The following is a 20,301-nucleotide window of genomic DNA, read 5'->3' as shown; positions in this document are numbered from 1 at the left end:
TTAATGTGATACCTGCACATTTCAATGAACACAAAAGTTTTATATTCGGCTCGATTTTTGACAACACGACATTTAAGCATGACCGCATCATTTTTAATTAATACAAACGTTGAAAAACTTTGTTCACGTAAATATATCGTTGAAAATGGAAGTCGTGCTAAGATTGCTGTGTCGAAAATGCGAGGATATTCGTATAGGATAATGTAAATCCAGAAAACATCTAATGGAACTTCGGAGAAGTGAAGTTTTTAAGACATGTCATTATATAAATCTGTAAATTCCTCTCGAATTATATAGAGGCAGTGCTTACGTAAAAATTATTGCATTGGTTGCAAAAGGATTTCGAATCCAATCTTATTGTTCCGTAATAATGTAACAAAAATACAGATCAAATTTGTGCTGAAGCATACTTAATGTTGTTGGGCCAGATCCACAATTAATTGCTTATTTTCAATTGTACTATGGTTGGTCCTTTGGTTTAAGTTCATTCAAATGCTCAAATATATCAGCCATGTATGCAAGTTCAATCAATCAGTAATCATCATTGAGGCGCTGATACAGTTCATGCATATTTTGATTTAAAATAAACTCACGCACCTCATGACGAAGCTCAAACAATCTAGCCAAAACTTTGCCTCGGGATAGCCAACGATTTTCAGTATAAAACAATAGGGATTCATATTCGGCTCTCATTTCAGCACAGAATATTCCAAAGATTCTATACTACATTTTGAAAAAGAGACAATATTATGAAAAATAATTTGTCATTGTGTATTATATACATAATGAAATATTGTAAAATGTCAAATACATTGAACTTGACCGCGGCACACCTGTAACCAGCTTACGGCACACCAGTGTGCCACGGAACACCGGTTGCGGAGCACTGCCATAGATCATCCCAAGTGGTTCGCTGCGAGTTCTAGGTTTGTCTATGTCTTGGCGGCGAACGCGTTTTCCCAATGGGTCCTGAGTCAATGTTTTTACTCAGGGCCAGAATGATGCCAAAATGATATACGTTGACAAAAAATAAAATAAGATTTCTATTTGAAATCAAAATCTCAGAAATCTCATAGGGCAGTGAACATGTTTCAAGATTTACCGACCAATGTAAAATAAAAAAAACCAACATATGAAAGAAATGAGGAAAGAGATAATATTTATATAGCAAGATAGTTTTGTTCTGTGCAGCCTTTTTATTTATTTATTTGGTACAATATTTTTTTACATTTCAAAGTTTTCCAGTAATGTTGGCCTCACTGGGTGGCTTGCCCGTGCTGAGGCCTTCGTTTTATAATATGAAAATATAATCTACATAATACATTTAAAGAGAAAATAATACGTAATTGTAAAAAGCATTCACTTTGTGGCTCATCATAATTTATAATAAAAACACATAAATTTGTTTTTGACCACGATAGTTTTATTTTCACTCTACCGGTTTCGGAAGATCCCTTCCTTCGTCAGGAGAATATTTAAAACTGATCTACTACACAAAATATTGACACATAAATACAAAAATGTTAAGTGTTTGAGGGAGATGTGGACAAAGTGGAAGGGGTAATTACGGGAATTCCAGGAAGAACAGAGCGGTTAACTGGAAATATGTCAAGAATAGGACTATAAGACAGATTAATTTGGCTAAGTCGGGCCTGGCCACACAAAAATTGTGAAAACCATAGTATCACTGTCTCTAGCTAGTAGGGAGCTATTATTGGTACCTACTCTTCTACGATGAAAAAAATACAAAAAAATTAAAATAAACCTTTCCATAGAGACAATGGATAATAGTAGTACTTACCTAATTTACTACTGCACCGCATGGCCTTTTTGTAGGAATAAATGTACCATTAAATAACCACACAATAATCAGAGGTAGGTATCTGCAGTGGAACCCAGAAGAAAATTCAAGATGGCTGCTGCTACAATTAATAATAAAGAAAGTCTTTTATCTATACGACTCTTCTTATACCGCCATTTTAGCTTTTAAAATAATTATTGTGCTTGTAATGTGAGTTTCATTTTTATAATGCAATTAAACATCACCTACTTTCTTCATCGCAATCGCTTATCTAAACTTAATCCACTTCTTGCTTATGGTCGCACTCTTTTACTGCAATTATTTATTAACACACACACACACACACACACACACACACACACACACACACACACATATATAACATAAACATCTTTATCCGTAACTTTAAAAGAAATCAGTGCACCTGACTGCAAATAATGTTATTATTTGTACTTCACGGTAGTGATGAAGTGATGGCCGTAATAAAGATATCTATTTCGAAAAGAAAGATTTTTGCTAATAATAAGATTTGGATGATTTGTATAGCGCCGTTTTTGTGCAAAATCACCTCAAGGGCGCTTTACAAATATATAATACATTTCCCTGAGGCGTATGTGTGGTAAAACCATGTTTGATCGTGTGAGGAATGTGGATATCCGCAAAGAGTGCAAGGCTGATGTAAGCGTAATGAGTAAGATTAAGAAAGGGACGCTTAGATGGTTTGGGCATGTAGAGCGAATGAGCGAAGATAGGAGTGTAAGGAGGATATATGATGCAAATGTGAATGGTAGCAGAAGTCGGGGACGCCCGAGGAAGACATGGCACGATCAAGTGAATCAGATACTCGAGTCGGGCCATGTCAAGAGTCAGAATAATAGAAGAGTATGTATGAGACGATGTATGAATGTGAATGAGGCAAGAAGTGTGTGCCAAGACCGAGTTGTTTGGCGGTCCGTCCTCTCTGCCTACCCCTGCGGGGAAACGGCGTGATGGTTAGTTAGTTAGTTAGTTAGTTAGTTTTTTTCTACAATGATCTATGTTTGTACTAACTATATATGGCGATAATATACAATACCATACTTACCTGGTAGGTCGCGTGAGGTTAACACTTAATTAACATTGTTTATTGGCGAAATTTAGATACAGGACTTAATTGGAAAATTGGACATTATTGGACTTTCCGGTATTTAGTTGTTTAATATATGTATATATCTATGTTTTTTACTGAGCGTGTTGAGGAAAGGAAAAGCAAATTTTATGCTGGCGGTACTACAGTACAAGGTTTTGATAAGAAGTACGAATATACAATATAACAATAACTGTTACAGATATTTTTATTTAGAAAAGTGCCTTTGAATGTTGGCATTAATTTTAATATTATTAATATATTGATTAGAAAAAGAAATGTCTTCCCCAGCGGTTATTAGTTATTAGAAATATTTATAATTATTAATTTTTATTTTTTATTGAATAAATAGTTAATACATATCAACAAACAAGTCATTCTAAGCCAATTGAATTGGCTTGTCAACAGGTGCTTAAAGTTTAGTTACATATACATTTTTATAAGTTATAATTTACATCTTATATCTACAGAATCAACATTTTTTCATTTATAATAAAGTAAATTTTTTTTCGGAGAGCCAATTTTTCACCATAAATATCATAATTTCGGATGTGATGTAATCATAGGATAAAGAATAATACAAGAAGTGCCTTGTGGGCGTGTTTCGATATGCAAATAATCTACGCTTAAATTTCAAACACAAAATTGCATTTACGAAATTCAATTGGGATGGAGATCTGCGATGTCAAGCGAGTGTAAGTGAGATGGAGCGCTGGGCTATTCAGCTAATCGGAACCTTTCTTTTCATTCAAATTGATTTGGAAGGCACTTCTAGTGATATTCTTTATTCTGTGGATGTACTTAAAATTCTAAAGATCTAAAATACGTACTCGTAATTTTTATTTTAAGCACATATGTATAATTAATTTATACCGCTGTTCTTGCAGTGGTGGTGTAATGAAATGGTGAGCATGTTTACCTTCCAAGCAGTAGATCAGATTCGATTCTATGCCGTGCCATTTTTTTTTATTAATTTGTATTTATATGTAGGTACATCTATTTTTTAATAAAAAAGAAAATAAATTCATTTTTCGTAGACGAAACAACGTGATTTTTGACGAGTAAATGGGGAGTCTTATTTTTAAATATTTCTATTTGTTCTTTTGATCTAATGACTTAATGAATGAATGAAATGCGAAAAAAGTAAATCTAGGTAACATCCAATTAGAATTTGGTTTTCAATCATTTTTGTAATTCTCTTGGAGGAAGGTTCAATACTTAGTCAAAGCATTTTTTAAGCCTTAAAAGCCAGCTTGGTTTTTGCTAGGTATAATATTTATTTTTACACCTAAAGGGATTTACAAAATCTTAAGAGAGTCGGGGGTAGTTTTTAGGAAGAAGAAACAAATGTTTCACAAGAGGATGAAGTTCTAAAAAATATAGAAATAAACTTTGTCTAGTATCTGGAAGGTTGAAACATACACAATGCAATACCATATTATGTCCACCCAAATACGCTGAAAATTGTTTCTTGTAAAAAAATTCACGTCAAACATTATTATTACTTTATAACTTACATATTTTAAATGTTGAGATACTCGAACTTTATTCGACTGTAATAATCTTAACAATCTAAAAACATTATTCTCATTTTCGATTACACGTGAATAGTGTTCACAGCGACACATCGCGTCAAATTTCCACGGGTAACATCTCGGCACATCGCATCAGGTACATCTTCCGGAACTAGGTAATCACGCCGACACGTCACATTACGCAAATTTTCAAAAGTGGCCTATTTTTCATTTATTTATGAAGGTCTAATGAATAATTTAATTAGGCGGCATCGTCCGTACAAGACGTGTAACCTATAAAATGAAAACCATATTTAAATGCGACTAGTGATTGACACCCCTTTTCGCATAATTGATTTGTGTTTTTTTATAAGGCAAGACACCACACCACACAGTGAATTTGTGAATGGAACAGGGATGTAATTAAATACAATTGATGTCTCTGTACCCAACATTATAAACTAAGCCTATTTACACGGTGTCCGGAAACTCGCAATACAAGCGGGATCTGGTCAATCCACATCACATAGAGTACCCAATAAAATCTTATTTTTTCGAGCTGAGCATTCAGATTTTATTGTTTACTTTTTTTGTTTTTTTTAAATGAAAGCTTAGAACTAAAAATTTATACAATCCTCCTTATGTAAATTCACCAGTCTTCCGTTTGTAATACTAGTTTCCGGACACAAACAGGTACACCAAGAAATTGACATTCTTATTGCAGGAGTTTAAAAGTCTGTTTCAATTTTTGTTTGTTTTACCTCCTTTTTTCTATTTTTGTACTGTTTTTTATGTGAAAATTGTAATTTTAATTATATTTCTATTATTGCACTGTTTCGTATGTGAAACTTATAATTTGATACCAAAATACCAATCTAAAATTGTACCTATTAACTCCCATCTGTGTATTGTAAGTTCATCTCGTCCTACAATGAGTTTTGTAACTCATAGGTTTGCTCTAGCAAAAAATAAAAACAATAAAAAAAACATAAAGATAGCAGCCAAATATATTTTTTTATACGTAATAAGAAAATATTGGCAGCTCTCAGTCGAAGTATAAAACAGTTAAAAATGACGTAAGTTGACATGCCGAATTAGCGTATTCATAAACTAATCTAATTATTCATAAACATCAATGTCGATTAATCGATATTTTTATCGCATCCCTATTCTGTATACACTACACTAATTCCAGTATATAGTTTGTTGAAGTAAGGTTTTGGCCGCACCCCTCAAAGAAAAGATAACATAAGAAGATCATAACATCCATCCATTGTTCTCGGAGAAACTTGCATTCATTAGAGCATTTTTTTCCTTTCATCCGATGACGGCATTGTCTCGGCCAGGTGGTGAAGGGACCACAATCGACATTCGACATTGGCAAAGCAAAAAAAAAAACAAACAATGCGATTGGATGAATTCGTCTCCGGCATTGCGTAAAGGCGTGACAATTTAAAGTAAAAATATCCGACACACTTGTTATTGTGAAACGATTTTGTTCTGGGTTTTTTCTTTGTGGGGCAAGATAAGGATGCGTGTATGAAGTAGTTTTGTTTGGATCTATATGACCCCAATTCATACATACGTGGATTTTTTGAAATTATTAGATTATTAGATATTTGATAACTGATGTGTACAAGTGAGGAAAAGCGAAACTAATTAATTAAGAGAATGCACTGGTAACCCCAATATCTACATTAGTGACTCCCCCGACGACACAGAGAAGTTGGAATAAAAGATTGTTGTTAAGTTAGATAGGTGCCTACCCTCTTAAGTGAATTTAGATAGGTAACTACCCTCTGAAGTGAATTTAGAATGGTACCAACCCTCACGGGCTAAGTTAGATAGATACCTACACTCTTAAAGGAAGCTAGGTAGGTACCTACGCTCTTAAATGAAGTTAGATAGGCATACACTTCTAAGGGCGACTTGCACCAACTATCGCAAATTTTATCTTAAATTGTATTTAACTAAACGTATTTAAGACCCTAAATACATTTAACTTAAATGCGTTTAGTTGCGTCCTGCACCACGCAGTTCGGTGGCAATTTTAGTTAAACGTGTTTAACGCGTCGGTAAAACAGTTACCGCGTGGTTACCGCCATTAACGCGTAAATAAAACAGCTACGATGTTTCATTTTGCTTGAAGTGTCAAAATATTTTGTGATTGTGTGTGTGGTTTAATAGTGTTTTCATTTATTTTATGAAGAAAAAGTTAAAGCAAATAGACATAATGATGAAATAAGACAAAAAGAGCTTATGTTGTTGGAATTAAAAATAAAACAATTATCCGAGTAATTTTGTTTTTTATTTCTTTTACATAGGTACTATATTGTTTTAAAGTATTATAAGAATGCTGTAGGTATGATTAGAAGTTTACAACCTTGCAAAGTACTCCTCGATAAGGAGTGTTAGCTTCAAGTTACGAGCACCTCGCTGATGTTTTTATTGGTGTTGAATTTTAACTGAGGTTTAATTTCTTGCACTATGATGTCGTTTTTTTACAGAGACGAAATCTTCTTTGAAACTTCTTGGCACTGAGTGTTTCAAATAAATTTGTTCTTGTGTTTACTTCTCTGACTATAAACGGTCTACTTATAAACTCTATAATTTCTTCATCATCGTCAGAATACAAATCCCAAATGTTCATTGTGAATACAAATTAAAATGATATAGATTTTAACCACAATCAAAAATCTAAGGGATAACCTAAACAATTTTTGACAGTACTGCTTTATGAGTCGGGCTAAACGCGTTTAACTCGGTTAAACAGCCCATTTTGGGTATTTAACTTTGACAGTTCTTTAAACGCATTTAACGACTTAAATTTTGTGGTGCAAGACGCCAAGTCGACTTAAATCAAATAATGTGTTTAAAATTATATTTAAATCAAATTTAACTTATGGTGCAAGCCGCCCTAAGTGAAGTTAGATAGGTAAACTATAAAGACAATTAAATAGGTACCTATCGTCTTGAGTAAAGTTAGAAAACATTGCCAAGATGATAGTTAACTTCCAATAGTAGAAACCAGACTTTTTTTCTAATCGAGTAGGTACCAAGCAATATGGCGTTATTAACTTATTTTATAGGTCAATGGATATTTAAATTTCCATAGTTGATGATGGAATTCACTTAGCGAACTGAAAATAGTTACATTGACCTAGAAAATTCAGATAAATATAAAAGCCTGTGCAAATTTCATGACACCAGAGCTCATCGTTAAAGATTTTGTTGATTCAGCACACAAATTATCTGTGTTACATAGTTAACGCTGAAACAAATTCAATGTCTAAAAAAATGAAATAAATGATTTAAAAAATGTCAAATTATTGCTAACAAATTTTAAACGACGCTTTTCAAAATAAATTATTATGAAACAGGACATTACTTAGTTTATATTTTGTAAGTTGCATTGTTCTAAAATGACTCAAAGTGGTAATTCAATATTATTAGCATGTCGTAATATTTTTTGTCTCTGAAATTGTCTAAACAAATAAATTGTTTTTCAAGTGGTTCAACTTTTTTTTAAATTGCCCTACATTGTGGAATAGTTCTTTACACAGCTACAGTCTGTCAACAACACTCTGGTTCAAGTGTATATTTTTCACATCAATATCAAATAGTGTTCAGAAACTACTGGTAGGTACTTTCAGAAAGGAAATGATTCTAAGCATATTCTAAGGAAATCTAATACTTATTTGTTGTTATTTCTTATTCAATTGTTGCAAAATTACTTTGTGGTGTCATTTCAATTACATGAAAATTAAATACTTTGAATATACCTACCACATTAATTAGTTTGTTTTTAACAGATAGCAAAATAATTATATTGAAACGTTTTTGTATTTCTTTTCTAATGTGCATTTTGCATGTCCTAGGAGGAAATATAATATACTTCCTCCAAACTTCATACCTTAGTTTCCACAGGCGGTTATTGGAAACTTTTTGTTATATCTCTTGTTCTCTTCGAAATACTGCGTGATTTTTTGGAGAGAGAGAAATTTCACCAATTTGCATAAGTTGAGTAATTTTTTACTATCTCTCCACACATATCACTCCTCCAAGCATTTGGTCTTACATTTTGGTTCTAAAATCGGTGTTACCCAGTGTTGTCATCGTAATGAGAAAAAATATTCATTTTCTAGAATTTGTCGACAGGCTGTAGGTCGTATGGTTTAAAAAATCTATGTATTGCTGCTTATGTACACACAACATACATAACATAAAAGTGAAACTGATGAATGTTTGTGTAAGTGATAATTTTCAAGGTATGCATACAAAATTATAGACATTAAATATAAGCGAACAATAAAATACGTTTAGTAATAAATGTGTACCTACATTCTTAGCGACAGACAATGGACGTTTCGGTAGGAGGATTTGATATATTTGTTTTTTTATAGCGAGATTTTAGAAGGCCGTACTGAAAATTGTGACAAATATTTTCACGTATTACCTACCTACCTTACCCATATGTTGAAAGTACCTACCGAGATATTGCAGAAAACTTATAATGATTCGTAGCGTCACGTCGATTAGGTAAGAACCATAAACAAACCACTCACTAGATCGATATCTTCAAACAAATTGGTCCTAAAAAAGCATAGATATACATAGTTACACCAATCACAAACTCTGAAAGTTTATCCCATAGACTTTCAGAGTTTTTCATTGGTTAATATAGTTAGGCAATCATATGACGTCACACATTTTTGGTTCCAATTTTCGATCGGAGTTATTACCCCCCTGGTAAGTACCTACTTAATTGAAAATAATAGTATTATTTTTAGAAAACTGACACTTTTTAAGAAGGAATTTTAGAAAAATATATTCTCTTTTTAAGTAACAAGTAGTAAGTCTGTAGATAATATTCCGATTTACTTTCTTCCTTGTTTGTCCTACTTATCGAAACATGCCACGAAAAGAATTAACTCATTTCGTAGAAATAATCGACGAAATAATTTTCAGGCAGCACGATACATCGTAAAAGTCGGCGTTCAAAAGCCACAAATTTTCAGAAAACACTATTGTTACTTTGGGGGACCATAAACTCAACGTTGCAAAACTTTCACATTGTTTAAAGTTTCACCGCAACACTTAAATGTTCCATATTTATGATTGAAATATAATATATAAAAATAAAAGGAGAATGAACATAATTTGGTGGTTGCCATTCGCTGTACTCTTTGACATATTTAAATCTGCAGGCGGCCAAAAATGGAATATAGACGCCATGTTTTTTTGTTATTTGGCTAAAATACAGATTTACAATAAGGCTTCTTTCGCTGAAAATATAAAACCGACAGAATTGTGTTGTAGGTGTGTCTGTGCCAGGAAAAAGCTCAATGTTTCCTTACTTTTTTTATGTCAATACCGCACAAGAGTCTCAACTGCTCGTAGAAGTAGACTAACAGTCAGACTATTGTTAGGACTGGAAGAAGATGTGGAAGAAGACCGTGGAAATTGACCTACCTGGCTATTCAGATCTGGTCACCGAACATGGCTAAAGCCATTTCAAGCAATGTTTCGATTCTGAATTGTCGTCTTCGCCAGGGCGATACTGAGAGTATCTAGCGCTCTGGCACGTGCCGCAAATTTTCCGCGACATCTAGATTTGTATTCGGGGATGATAACGTATTTTAATTCACTTTTTTAATTTATTATTACGATGTACAGTTGATGGATTGATTATATGTTTTAATTTTTTCATCAAACCTACTTATTATTTTCATAATTCAATTAGTCTCAACTTCCAGGGATTTGTTTTGCAGTGGTATCCTCTATAACATCTACAGTGGTGGTATCGCCATCGGCTGTAAAGTTATGTGTGTCGATCTGTACCCGTGTGTTGTGTACAGTCAGCGCAGAATTATTAAGCGTGTCTCTTTATCAAGTTATTTATTTATCGAACGGGCACACTGCCCTCCACATTCTTCCGTGAGGACCGTGCCCGGTGTACCTTTACAAATGGTTTTACGATTGATGTGCTTTGCGTTTTCTTCATTCGGGTAGGTAGGTACTGCGTTAAAAGCACGGACTTTATCAGTATTTTTCTGCAGAAAAAAATCTTACGGATGTAAGCAAGGATTCTATCCCACAAAAATTTGTTAAATTATCGTGTTGAAAATCTTTTGTATCAGTACCGTTTTGTTTTTTTTTTTACATATGACGGTAAACGTCGATTCTCGGTGCGTTTCAGCTGGTGCAAATTGTGGTCAGCTATCAGGCATAATAGTCATGTTGTTATGCTTCTCAGCTTATCACAATTCTTTCAAAAGTTGAATGTACAGACAATTTGTGTAGGAGGAGCGTTCTAATGTCAAAAATTCAAACTTGCTCAATCGATTATTTTTTATAGTCTAGAGTTTAAAATACCCTAACCTTAAGTGTCTATTCACCATTAATAGAAAAAATCTTATGGATGATTTCAATGTTTCGTATATGCACTAAATGTATCACCAGACACCACTAGGGTTTGAAATCTCGCATTCCTAAATCCCGCGAGATTTCTGCAATATTTGATCCGGCGGATCTGCATGATTTTGGTTTGCGGGATTGTTGGATTTAAAAAAAAAAATTACACGAAAAATTGTTTGTGTTAATAAGCTGTGGTCAATCTTTGACAATGAAAGAGGAACTGAACATGACGTTAGGAATAGGATGTTGAGCATAGACCCGGATCTCAAGCTCGGAAAACTCAAGACCTTAAGAAACGTATGTCGGTTTTTGAGAACGTGGGTAATAGAGAGAGATAACTTCAGTTATCACACATCTTCTTCATCACAGTCCCACCAACTACGAGTAATTAGTTAGTAACTGTAGAAGTACAAAGAGTGTTTTCCGCTGTTGGATTTATATACACAAATATCCGTTTGCTTATGGGTGACAGGACTCTCCATCGTCTATGTTTTGTACAATCTTATTTTTTATCAAAGTCTTCATAAAATAGTTAGTATGTTACCCATTCATTATCTTTTTAAAAAAATATATTAGTACTAATGATGATTGATACCGTATAAAATTTAAAAATTGTTTTTGAAATTTGAAACATTATTTCAATGTAATGTCCCAAAATATATATTTTCAAAAAAGTGCGTAATTTAAATTTACAATAATGGTTATTTACAAACCCTAGTTACCACCATCATAGACAGATTTTCCAACTTTAAAATGTAAATTAGTGTTTACATCTCAGGACTAGCATAAAAATAGTCGTGAAAATAAATTATTTAGAAGTAGAACGTAGGTAATGATTTTATCATGCACAATTAAGCACATTACTTTCTATGATACGGCTATCTTAATTTGATTCGGATTCAGTATTAATTAGATTAAATAATATAATGCGGTTGGTATTGTAAAAAGCATCTCTAAAACTGTATTAAATATGTTTTATTTACCATCGAAATAATTTACGTGAGGTATTCCTGCAGTCCTCGTAAAATGAGATAGCAATCACCATTGACACCGTATTACTAAGTTATTTATCAAAATTATTGCTTTTTGGAATAAAGGAGGACTTGATAAAACTTTAAAGATGCCTAAAAAATACAATACGATTTGAGTGCGTTTCTTAAATGAATTTTATGATTTTCAAATCATTACGGAATTTATGATGGGCTTGTAGGCTGTAGGTACATATCTGTTTAAAATAATATAAAAAGAATAAACGTAATTCATAAGTAACACTTATTTCGCTTTGAGTGCTTATTTGAATATTTAATTCTTGATTTGTTCGGAATGAGTTTTTCATCTTAGTGGGAATTATTATAAAATGTGTTTTGTAATGTATAATAAAAAATAATGATTTGTATAGCACCATTTTTGTGAAAAATCAAGATGCAATTAAATAGATTAGTGGAATAATATTTTTGCGTAAGCTGCAAATATACATGTTAGTAACTCGCTCAAAAGCATGCCAGTAATTGTATTCAGCGCGCCAGTGGATCCCGTCGTTCCTAGTAACTCGCATGCTAGCAGCTCGTACGCCATTGGGATGTGGTGTGAGGTGGGGGGAGTTTGGGGGACGCATATCGTGTCTGCACGTACTCTCTGCCAGTAAAGTAGCAAGCATAGTGGACGCGTGTGTGTGCTGTTTTGTTATTTTTTTGCAAGTTGATAATATTCTTGCGATCAAAATGGCTCAATGGGTCGGTGAAAAGTCTCTGAACTACATTTTACACTATCGCAGCTACTGGTGCTTGTAGATCTAGGTTTGCCGCTTTACAAAAATAATATTGGAGTTCGTTCCCTATTTCTTCCGGCATCTCCACCTAAGCCATAAAGAACACGAAGCTAGAGATATGAGTAGCTTTAAGCTGGGTCCAGACATGTTCTTTTCTCCGTACCGTACCTCCGTTTCGTATCAGCGTCGCGATCAAGAACGCTAGTTTGGACGCCCGTTCGGTACGGTACGGTGGTACGGCGTCTCGATACGGATAGAGGTACGCTCCGATCCATCGCGAGTCGGTTTTTCGACCCGTTCAAAGGCGATACGGTACGGGTCGGCGCCAGTCTGGACGTGTTCGCGGCGTCTTACATCTTTCTCTGTTTTTGAACAATTCTAACTCCCACCAACGTCGCCTTTTTTGTTTTTTTTTCGTTATATTATTGTGAATAACAATGAAGGACGCGCAAGCAATCGTCAAATTCTCAAACACTTCCGCAGTCGACGACATGGTGGGAGGAAATGAACACGCGATGATCGCAGCGACGTTACGGAGATACGGGCTCTTGATCGCGACGCGGATACGAAACGGAGGTACGGTACAGACAAAAGATGATGCGTCCAGAGTTTTTGGATCGCGACGCTGGTACGAAACGGAGGTACGGTACGGACAAAAGAACATGTCTGGACCCAGCTTTAGCGTGTGTATACTGACTTGCAAACACGCGAGCATGCCAGCTACTCGCCAAGAGTTTAGCGTGTGTTTACTGAGAAACACGCGTTAGCATGCCAGCTACTAGCCAAAAGCATACTTTTTCATCGGCAAGTGTACGGCCTTATTCTAATTTTTGGCTTACTCTGTCCTACAATGATTTTAGGTTTCAATAATTACTGTACTTCATTTCTACCCCCTTTTAACTAAACTAAGGACGGGTTGTTTCGGAGAATTTGAACAATTCATCAAATTTCAACGTTCATTTTCCAGTTCTATGAAAGATTTTTTCAAGTTCTGTTTTAATTTCAGTTTTGTCAAGCAACTAGCCTATAATGATATAATAACAGAACTTGAATAGGACTTTCACAGAACCCGGAAATGAACGTTGAAATTTGATGAATTGTTCAAATTCTCCGAAACAACCCGTCCTAAGTACTTTTTTGGCATGTACGTAGGTACATGATTTATTAACTTCGCAGACAATAATAATATTATGGTCATTATAATATATTTTTATTACATTATGTTACGGATCAACATACACTATGCAGGCGAAGGAGTCCCTAATAAATAATATATTATCCTCAAATTTTCTCCTCGTTAATTTTTACGTCCACCTTATATTCACTTATGTGGTCAGAAACTTCATTCCTAAACATTAATATTGTACCTTCTGCATATACCTATACATTGTTTTCATTTTAGCACGCGTGCATCCTAGAGGCCGCACTTGACTGCATTCTGTTGCCAATTTAGAACAAACATGACGAGCTTTGTAACCAATCAATTACCCCAGACCATTCCTCCGAGATTACAGAGAGGAAAGAGTAGTCTCCATTGCTCTGCTAATCAGTCGACAATACTTCCTCGTTTGTTTTTATTTACATTCAGATCATTTAGACGGCGATTGTCGGAAGACAGCTGAATTCTATGTCAATTCCGCTAATAACTGGAGCGAACGCGGCATTGGAAAACCGCCATGACTTTGCTCTTTGATAGAAACTTGTGTTATACTGTTTTATTATTTTATTCTGATTAAAGTTCATTGTTTTACGTCTTCTTTATTGTGTTGTAAATATTAATTAAAGTTTTTTTCAACCGGGAAGTAGGTAAATAATGCATGATTTTCTAATAAAAAAGTATGTTTTTTTCTTCATTAATTTATTAAAAATTACTAGATACTTTCTAGTTTCCTATGATAAAAACATGATCAAACAAAATAATTAATATATTTCATCTACATACCTCCTATTTTTTCAATAGATAGGCTTTATTTGTGAACTAATAAAATAGCCTCTTCTAGGTTATCAATATCGACTAATGAAATTTATAATAAAATATTGTAATATAAAGTTATTTACTTTGTTTAAAAAATATTTTAATGTTTCTCGTAATTATAATAGTACCTACTTCTGTACTGCCGCGGTAACTAAAAAATTACACTGTCTTGAGACTCTTTATGAATACACTGTTTTTATTCACCACGGCAGTATAGTTATAGGATAAAGAAATTTTATCAAAAATAGGTTTTTCGATCAAATTTCCTAATCGTCTTTTATTAATTTAATATATATGCAACAAAATAATAAAATAATGCTTTACTTAAGGCTAAAGTAGAATTCAAATGAGCAGATCTTCATCAACAAATCGTTAATTATTGAAACCCCTAAAACACGGGTGGTTAGGGTCACATGCAGGAGAATAAGCTTCCCTGGAATAAGAAAAGCTCCATTATAATAATTATTTATTAGTAGATTAAGCTTCATTACATTTGTTAGCCGTCTTCACAAATAAGTAATGTCATTGTTTTTCGTAGTATTCATAAAACAGTTGTACACCAATATAATATTACAGAAATTACAAATAACACATAGAAACAGTAAATGAGAAATGCTAAAAATTTATTATATATTAACTGTACTCCGCCACGCGTTGCTGTGGTTCAGTCTGTGTGTGTAGATAGAGAAACATTAGCGCATGTTGCTTTTAGGACCAACAGATGGTGAAAACAATAATTATGTACCTGGTTAATTACATGTTTAAACGATACCTAGTCGATTTAAATTAACAAGCACAACTCTTAAGATGCAGCTTGCCACACTTATCTTTGTAGGAGGCCAGAGTATCTTTATTTTTTATTTATTTCATAATTTTCCACTACACGATAACTAAACAATAACAGATACAAATCCATTAAATCTACACTAGCTAAACTACAAACAAAAGAAGGTGTGCACAAAGATAGACGTCTATTGTTATGCACAGAAAGGACGTGATTTATTAGTAGTTCGTTGGTAGTTTGCAATGGTGCACTTGCTTCCCGCACCGCGCTTCACTCTAGACGGCTCTAATTTTTTTTTTTTTTAAAAGAAACACTCCCAGAACAACTCCTTCAAACATTCCCAGGTTACGAATAACCTGTGAATATTTGAAATTCTCCTACTACCACCCCAGTAAGCGGAAAATGTTGCTTGTGTTGTGATGGAGGACTCAGCCAGCCGAGGAATTGAACACACTACGCCCGAGTGAGACCCAAGCGCGATGTCAACTCAGCCACCGACCAGTCAAACGAAACGCTCTTTTATTTTTAGTCAAACTATCGCAAAGCCATCGACTGCAAAATTAAATATGTCGATCTGTTCCGTGGTATCTTATCAGAGACATTGGAAAAACAATGAAAGATAAAAATATGATTATTTTACTTTGATCCTGGTGTATCCAAAGGGGGAGTCAAAAAGGTAGAAACACGTCCGTGTGACTGAGCGCTCCCTATTCCATTAGTCATCAACTGAAATCATTTACGTCAGATAAAGAAATTGTATTTTCTTTACTGGTCTAACAAAGTTTTCAATTTTTTGTTTATCTCGTGAAAATCTGACTTACAAATTTTCTGTTTGGATAGTTGTTGCTCGGATATCGTTGCTTGCTGACCCTTAATGGAGTCACGAGGTTTGACTTGAAATCCTGAAAGGGAAAACTTATAAAGGTTAACCGTCAACTTGCCAAGATGGAAAATAATAACTATGGACGGTCACTGAGTTACCCCATTCATTAAATTATTATTGAACCATTACACTATTATGTAGTAGTAAGTATTACCATTTATATCTCGACGATTGTAATGGTAGAGTTACTCAGTTACTCCTAATGTTAGGAGTAAGTTTTTTTTGTGGTCAGCCATCAAAAATTATTTTATATATTGCTGATATATTATTATTTTTATTTTACTCTACCTGGCTGGAGCGTATCGGTGTATTCTGTGGTATACTCATCTGAGATCTAGCCGAAGAGCAATGCAAAGGAACCAAGTGGAGGGAGTCATTGAATGGAGAATTATTCCTATCTGTAAAATTGGACACGACAAATAAATTTAACAGTTTTCAACACAATATTAAAATCTAAGTCGAAGTTTTGTTCATTTGATCAATGCACCTACGCTTTTCCTTACTTCCAAACTACCAAAAATACAATGGAATCTGTTACTTAAAGTGAAATAAATCAAATGTAACTGACAATACTTTTTCATGAATCAAATATTATGAGTAGTTTTTAATACTTTTTAAGGAAATCGGGAACTGCAGAGGTTAACATACATTTTCATCAATCAATTTTAGTTTGAAATTTTCTGTATTTCCCTTTTTCCGCGGGTGATCTGTTGGCAGTCAGAGTATTCTTACCATTAAAAGCACATTTAAGTGCCTTATTCTCCTTGTGCAGTTCTTTCAAGTTTCCGTACATCTTCTCAGTAATATTTTGCAAGCGCTTTATTTCGGTCTTAGCACCTTGATACTTGCGGTTCTAATAATGAAAATTTCAAATTAAAAACCTAAGTTAATTGTAGCTCATATCATTGATACAGCAATGTACAATCTGCTAAGTATCTACGACATAAATAAATGTTCAAGAATTCTTGAAAACACAAAATACTGGCATAAAGTACTTTTCCTATTACATTCTTAAATATGCGTTGTAATACCAATGAAATCCAATGGGTTGTTAGTTTCATGCGATGTTGCTTTTGAAAATCCAAAACATGCATCAGTTTTGTCAATATTTCGTCTGGCTCTGCGAAGAACTCCTTAACATCAGATTTCATCTAAAACAGGAATAATTGTACTCTGTACATTCTGATGCACGATAATTTAATTTTAATATATAAAATTAAAGTAAGCCACTCAATGTTAATTTGTTAAAATATACTACTTACATCGGGCACAAGTTGAATACTACTACATCCGGTTTTGCATACTTTACACATTCCATTTTCTGTACCTACAATATAACAATGTGTTTCAAAAAAACATGTTGTTTCCATATTGATACCCTTAAGCACCAAAACAGCTGTTATCATAAATATAATATTAGTACAACCAGCAATCAAGTTGAATGTATAAAAAAATATTATATGTTTTTATCAAATAATGTCGACATTAGTCAGGAGAAATAATAACATCATGCTCACCATTTCCTAAGCAATCAGCACAGTACATATGACCACAGCTGGTTAGGGAAAATGTTTTTTCTTTAGACGGCTGTCTAAAGCAGATATTGCAATGGATCCAATCCATTACTCTCACATTTAAAAAATCAGTAGGCGTAATAAAACTTACAATGGACACAAACTTCAATCACAAGAACATTGTTTGTTTTTTTTCTTTTGAAAGTGTTCTATATTCAAAAATTTCATGACTATTTAAGAACTAGTTTCTGCAAATATTTCATAAATGATAAATAAAATGTAGGTACTATTTTGCGGTAGGTACCTGATTATTTCAGTACAGTTCACTTTTATTGTTTTATTTAAATGGTTGGAAATTTCTAAATTTTCATAATGGAATTAGATAAATTATGTAATACAGTGGCGGTTCTTGGCCTATATTAATTGGGAGAAAAATCAGAGATTAAAAGAGGGAGAAAAACTTCCTTCAGATAATATCTGAGAGAATGCACTGATGGATGATGCACTGAGGGGTGCACTGACGTCATTCCTTCTCAATATATGAAAAAATCCTATGTTGGTATTTTCAATGTTATATAAATTTTTCCCTAGATCTAAAGAAATGTCATCACATCAGTGCACCTGAGTTTTTTTTAATGTGAATATCGCACAAGAGTCCCAACTGCTCCCAACCGTCTGTACCCAGTGAAACCATGGCATCCCCAATCAGAGTACGTTGTGAGGCTAAAGGTAGTGGGGAGGGGAAGGAGATGAGAAAAAGGAAGGTGAAAGGGGAAATACATGGCTATTCAGATCTGGTAACCAAACATGGCTAAAACCATTTCAAGCAACGTTTCAATTCTGAGTTGTGGTCTTAACACCGGGACGAGACTAAGAATATCTTCCACTCTGGAGCGACCTAGCATCAAAAAATAATTCGGCAATTCAATAACGTCTGTGACTAAAGAATATAATATTGTTTGTAACAAAAAATAGTTATAAATAAGAGAAGAGCAATAATTTAAACAAGAAACTGTTAATTTTTTGTATAAAATAATGGTTGGTCATTGATTATATCCCATATTCGTTATTAATAATAATTATTCATATTCAACATATAGCTTAACGTCACCCAAATTAATTTTCAATTTCATCAAAACTAAAGAAGATACATATTTAACATCAAAACAAAACTATAAAAAATGATAGATAAAAATTTTCATACAAAACCAGAATGACACTGCCATGATGGCGTACTGGCATGATACAGTTTCAGCGATGACAACCAAGTAGGCCGTTTTGATGGGATGGGTTTTATTCATTTTTAAATAACGATTAATTATTTCTATAATAAAACTTATACATATTCAGAATCAGCATTTGTATTTCTGTATCAAAGAATAAAGAAGAAAACTCCATTACATACAAATTTGAACGGACACAAATTTTCCATTTAGCCCAATAGCCCAGCGCTCTGTCTCACTTGTTTCACTGACACACTCACTAGACATCAAAGATCTCTTCCCATTTGAATTTTGTATTGGTAATTTAAGCCCCGATGTGCAAATATTTGGATCACGAAACACATCCACAAGGCATTTATTATGTTCTTCTGTATTCTATGATCTATATTCTATATGAATATATATATTAGAGATGTTCCGACTAGTCGGCGACTAGTCGGTAAAGCCGACTATCCGGCCACTATTGTAGTCGTCGATTAGTCGGCGACTAATCGGCAAAGAGCGTCGACTATCCGGCTTCTTACGTTGTATGTATTTCTCAATAATATGAATGCGGGGGAACTACATGAAATAAAAACCTTGATTATATATATATTTTTTTTTTTATAATCAGTCTTATACATTAAAAAAAGTAAAGCAATCTTTCCTTTGGTAATCAGTTTTTAAAATTACTTGCTTGTAAAGAAAACATAATTATGACATTTATTGAACAAAATTAGTACCTATCCTAACTAACATAAAAAACAACATAATATCTTCTTATCTTCAATGAACATTTATAAGTATTTCTTATTATTAAAATAAAAAGTAGATTTTTTAAATTAACAAACTCAGTTATATGTATTAAAGCAAGATTGTATGTACAAGATGCACAGTAATATATGTATAAATTATACATATATATCCAAAAATTCTAAACATGAACTGTTTGATAAAAACAAAAAAAAATGAAAAAAACATATTTCTTATAACCATACCTACATAATCTAATCAAATCAAAGTCACAATTGTGACAACCAAAAATATCATAATCTCCTTATATTTTTTATAACTTACTTATATTTTTTAATTAAGGGTAAATTATGATGTAAGAAGACTAAAGCTTCTGCCCTTTCTGGTAGCGATCGATTTCTTTTTGTTTCATATATGTTTCCGGCCTCTGAGAACAGCTTCTCACTGTAAACAGAACTTGCGGGACAGCAGAGGTACACTTTGGCCATGCGCGACATTTCAGGGTACCTAGAACTATCCCCGAAACCGTAATCGGCTTAGCCGACTAGTCGGCCGACTAGTCGA

General features: G+C 33.6%; 1 protein-coding gene across 1 annotated transcript; it reads right to left on the bottom strand.

Annotated features, from left to right (window-relative positions):
- Positions 1–14,918: 14,918 nt before the first annotated feature.
- Positions 14,919–17,944, bottom strand: narya (RING finger protein narya). The gene is made up of 8 exons (XM_089637553.1): positions 17,786–17,944; positions 17,531–17,595; positions 17,300–17,419; positions 16,947–17,121; positions 16,557–16,666; positions 16,207–16,287; positions 16,026–16,111; positions 14,919–15,034 (listed from the first exon to the last, which is right to left on the bottom strand). The coding sequence occupies exons 1-8, from the start codon at positions 17,889–17,891 to the stop codon at positions 14,974–14,976; spliced, it is 804 nt and encodes a 267-aa protein (XP_089493679.1). The 5' UTR covers positions 17,892–17,944; the 3' UTR covers positions 14,919–14,973.
- Between the last annotated feature and the right edge of the window lie 2,357 nt (positions 17,945–20,301).

The sequence above is a fragment of the Hesperophylax consimilis genome, chromosome 11 (genome assembly GCF_061612785.1).
Source record: "Hesperophylax consimilis isolate HC1 chromosome 11, BYU_Hcon_1.0, whole genome shotgun sequence".
NCBI lineage: Eukaryota > Metazoa > Arthropoda > Insecta > Trichoptera > Limnephilidae > Hesperophylax > Hesperophylax consimilis.
The sequence above is the reverse complement of the archived record's forward strand: the minus strand, read 5'-3'. Positions and strand labels throughout refer to the sequence as shown.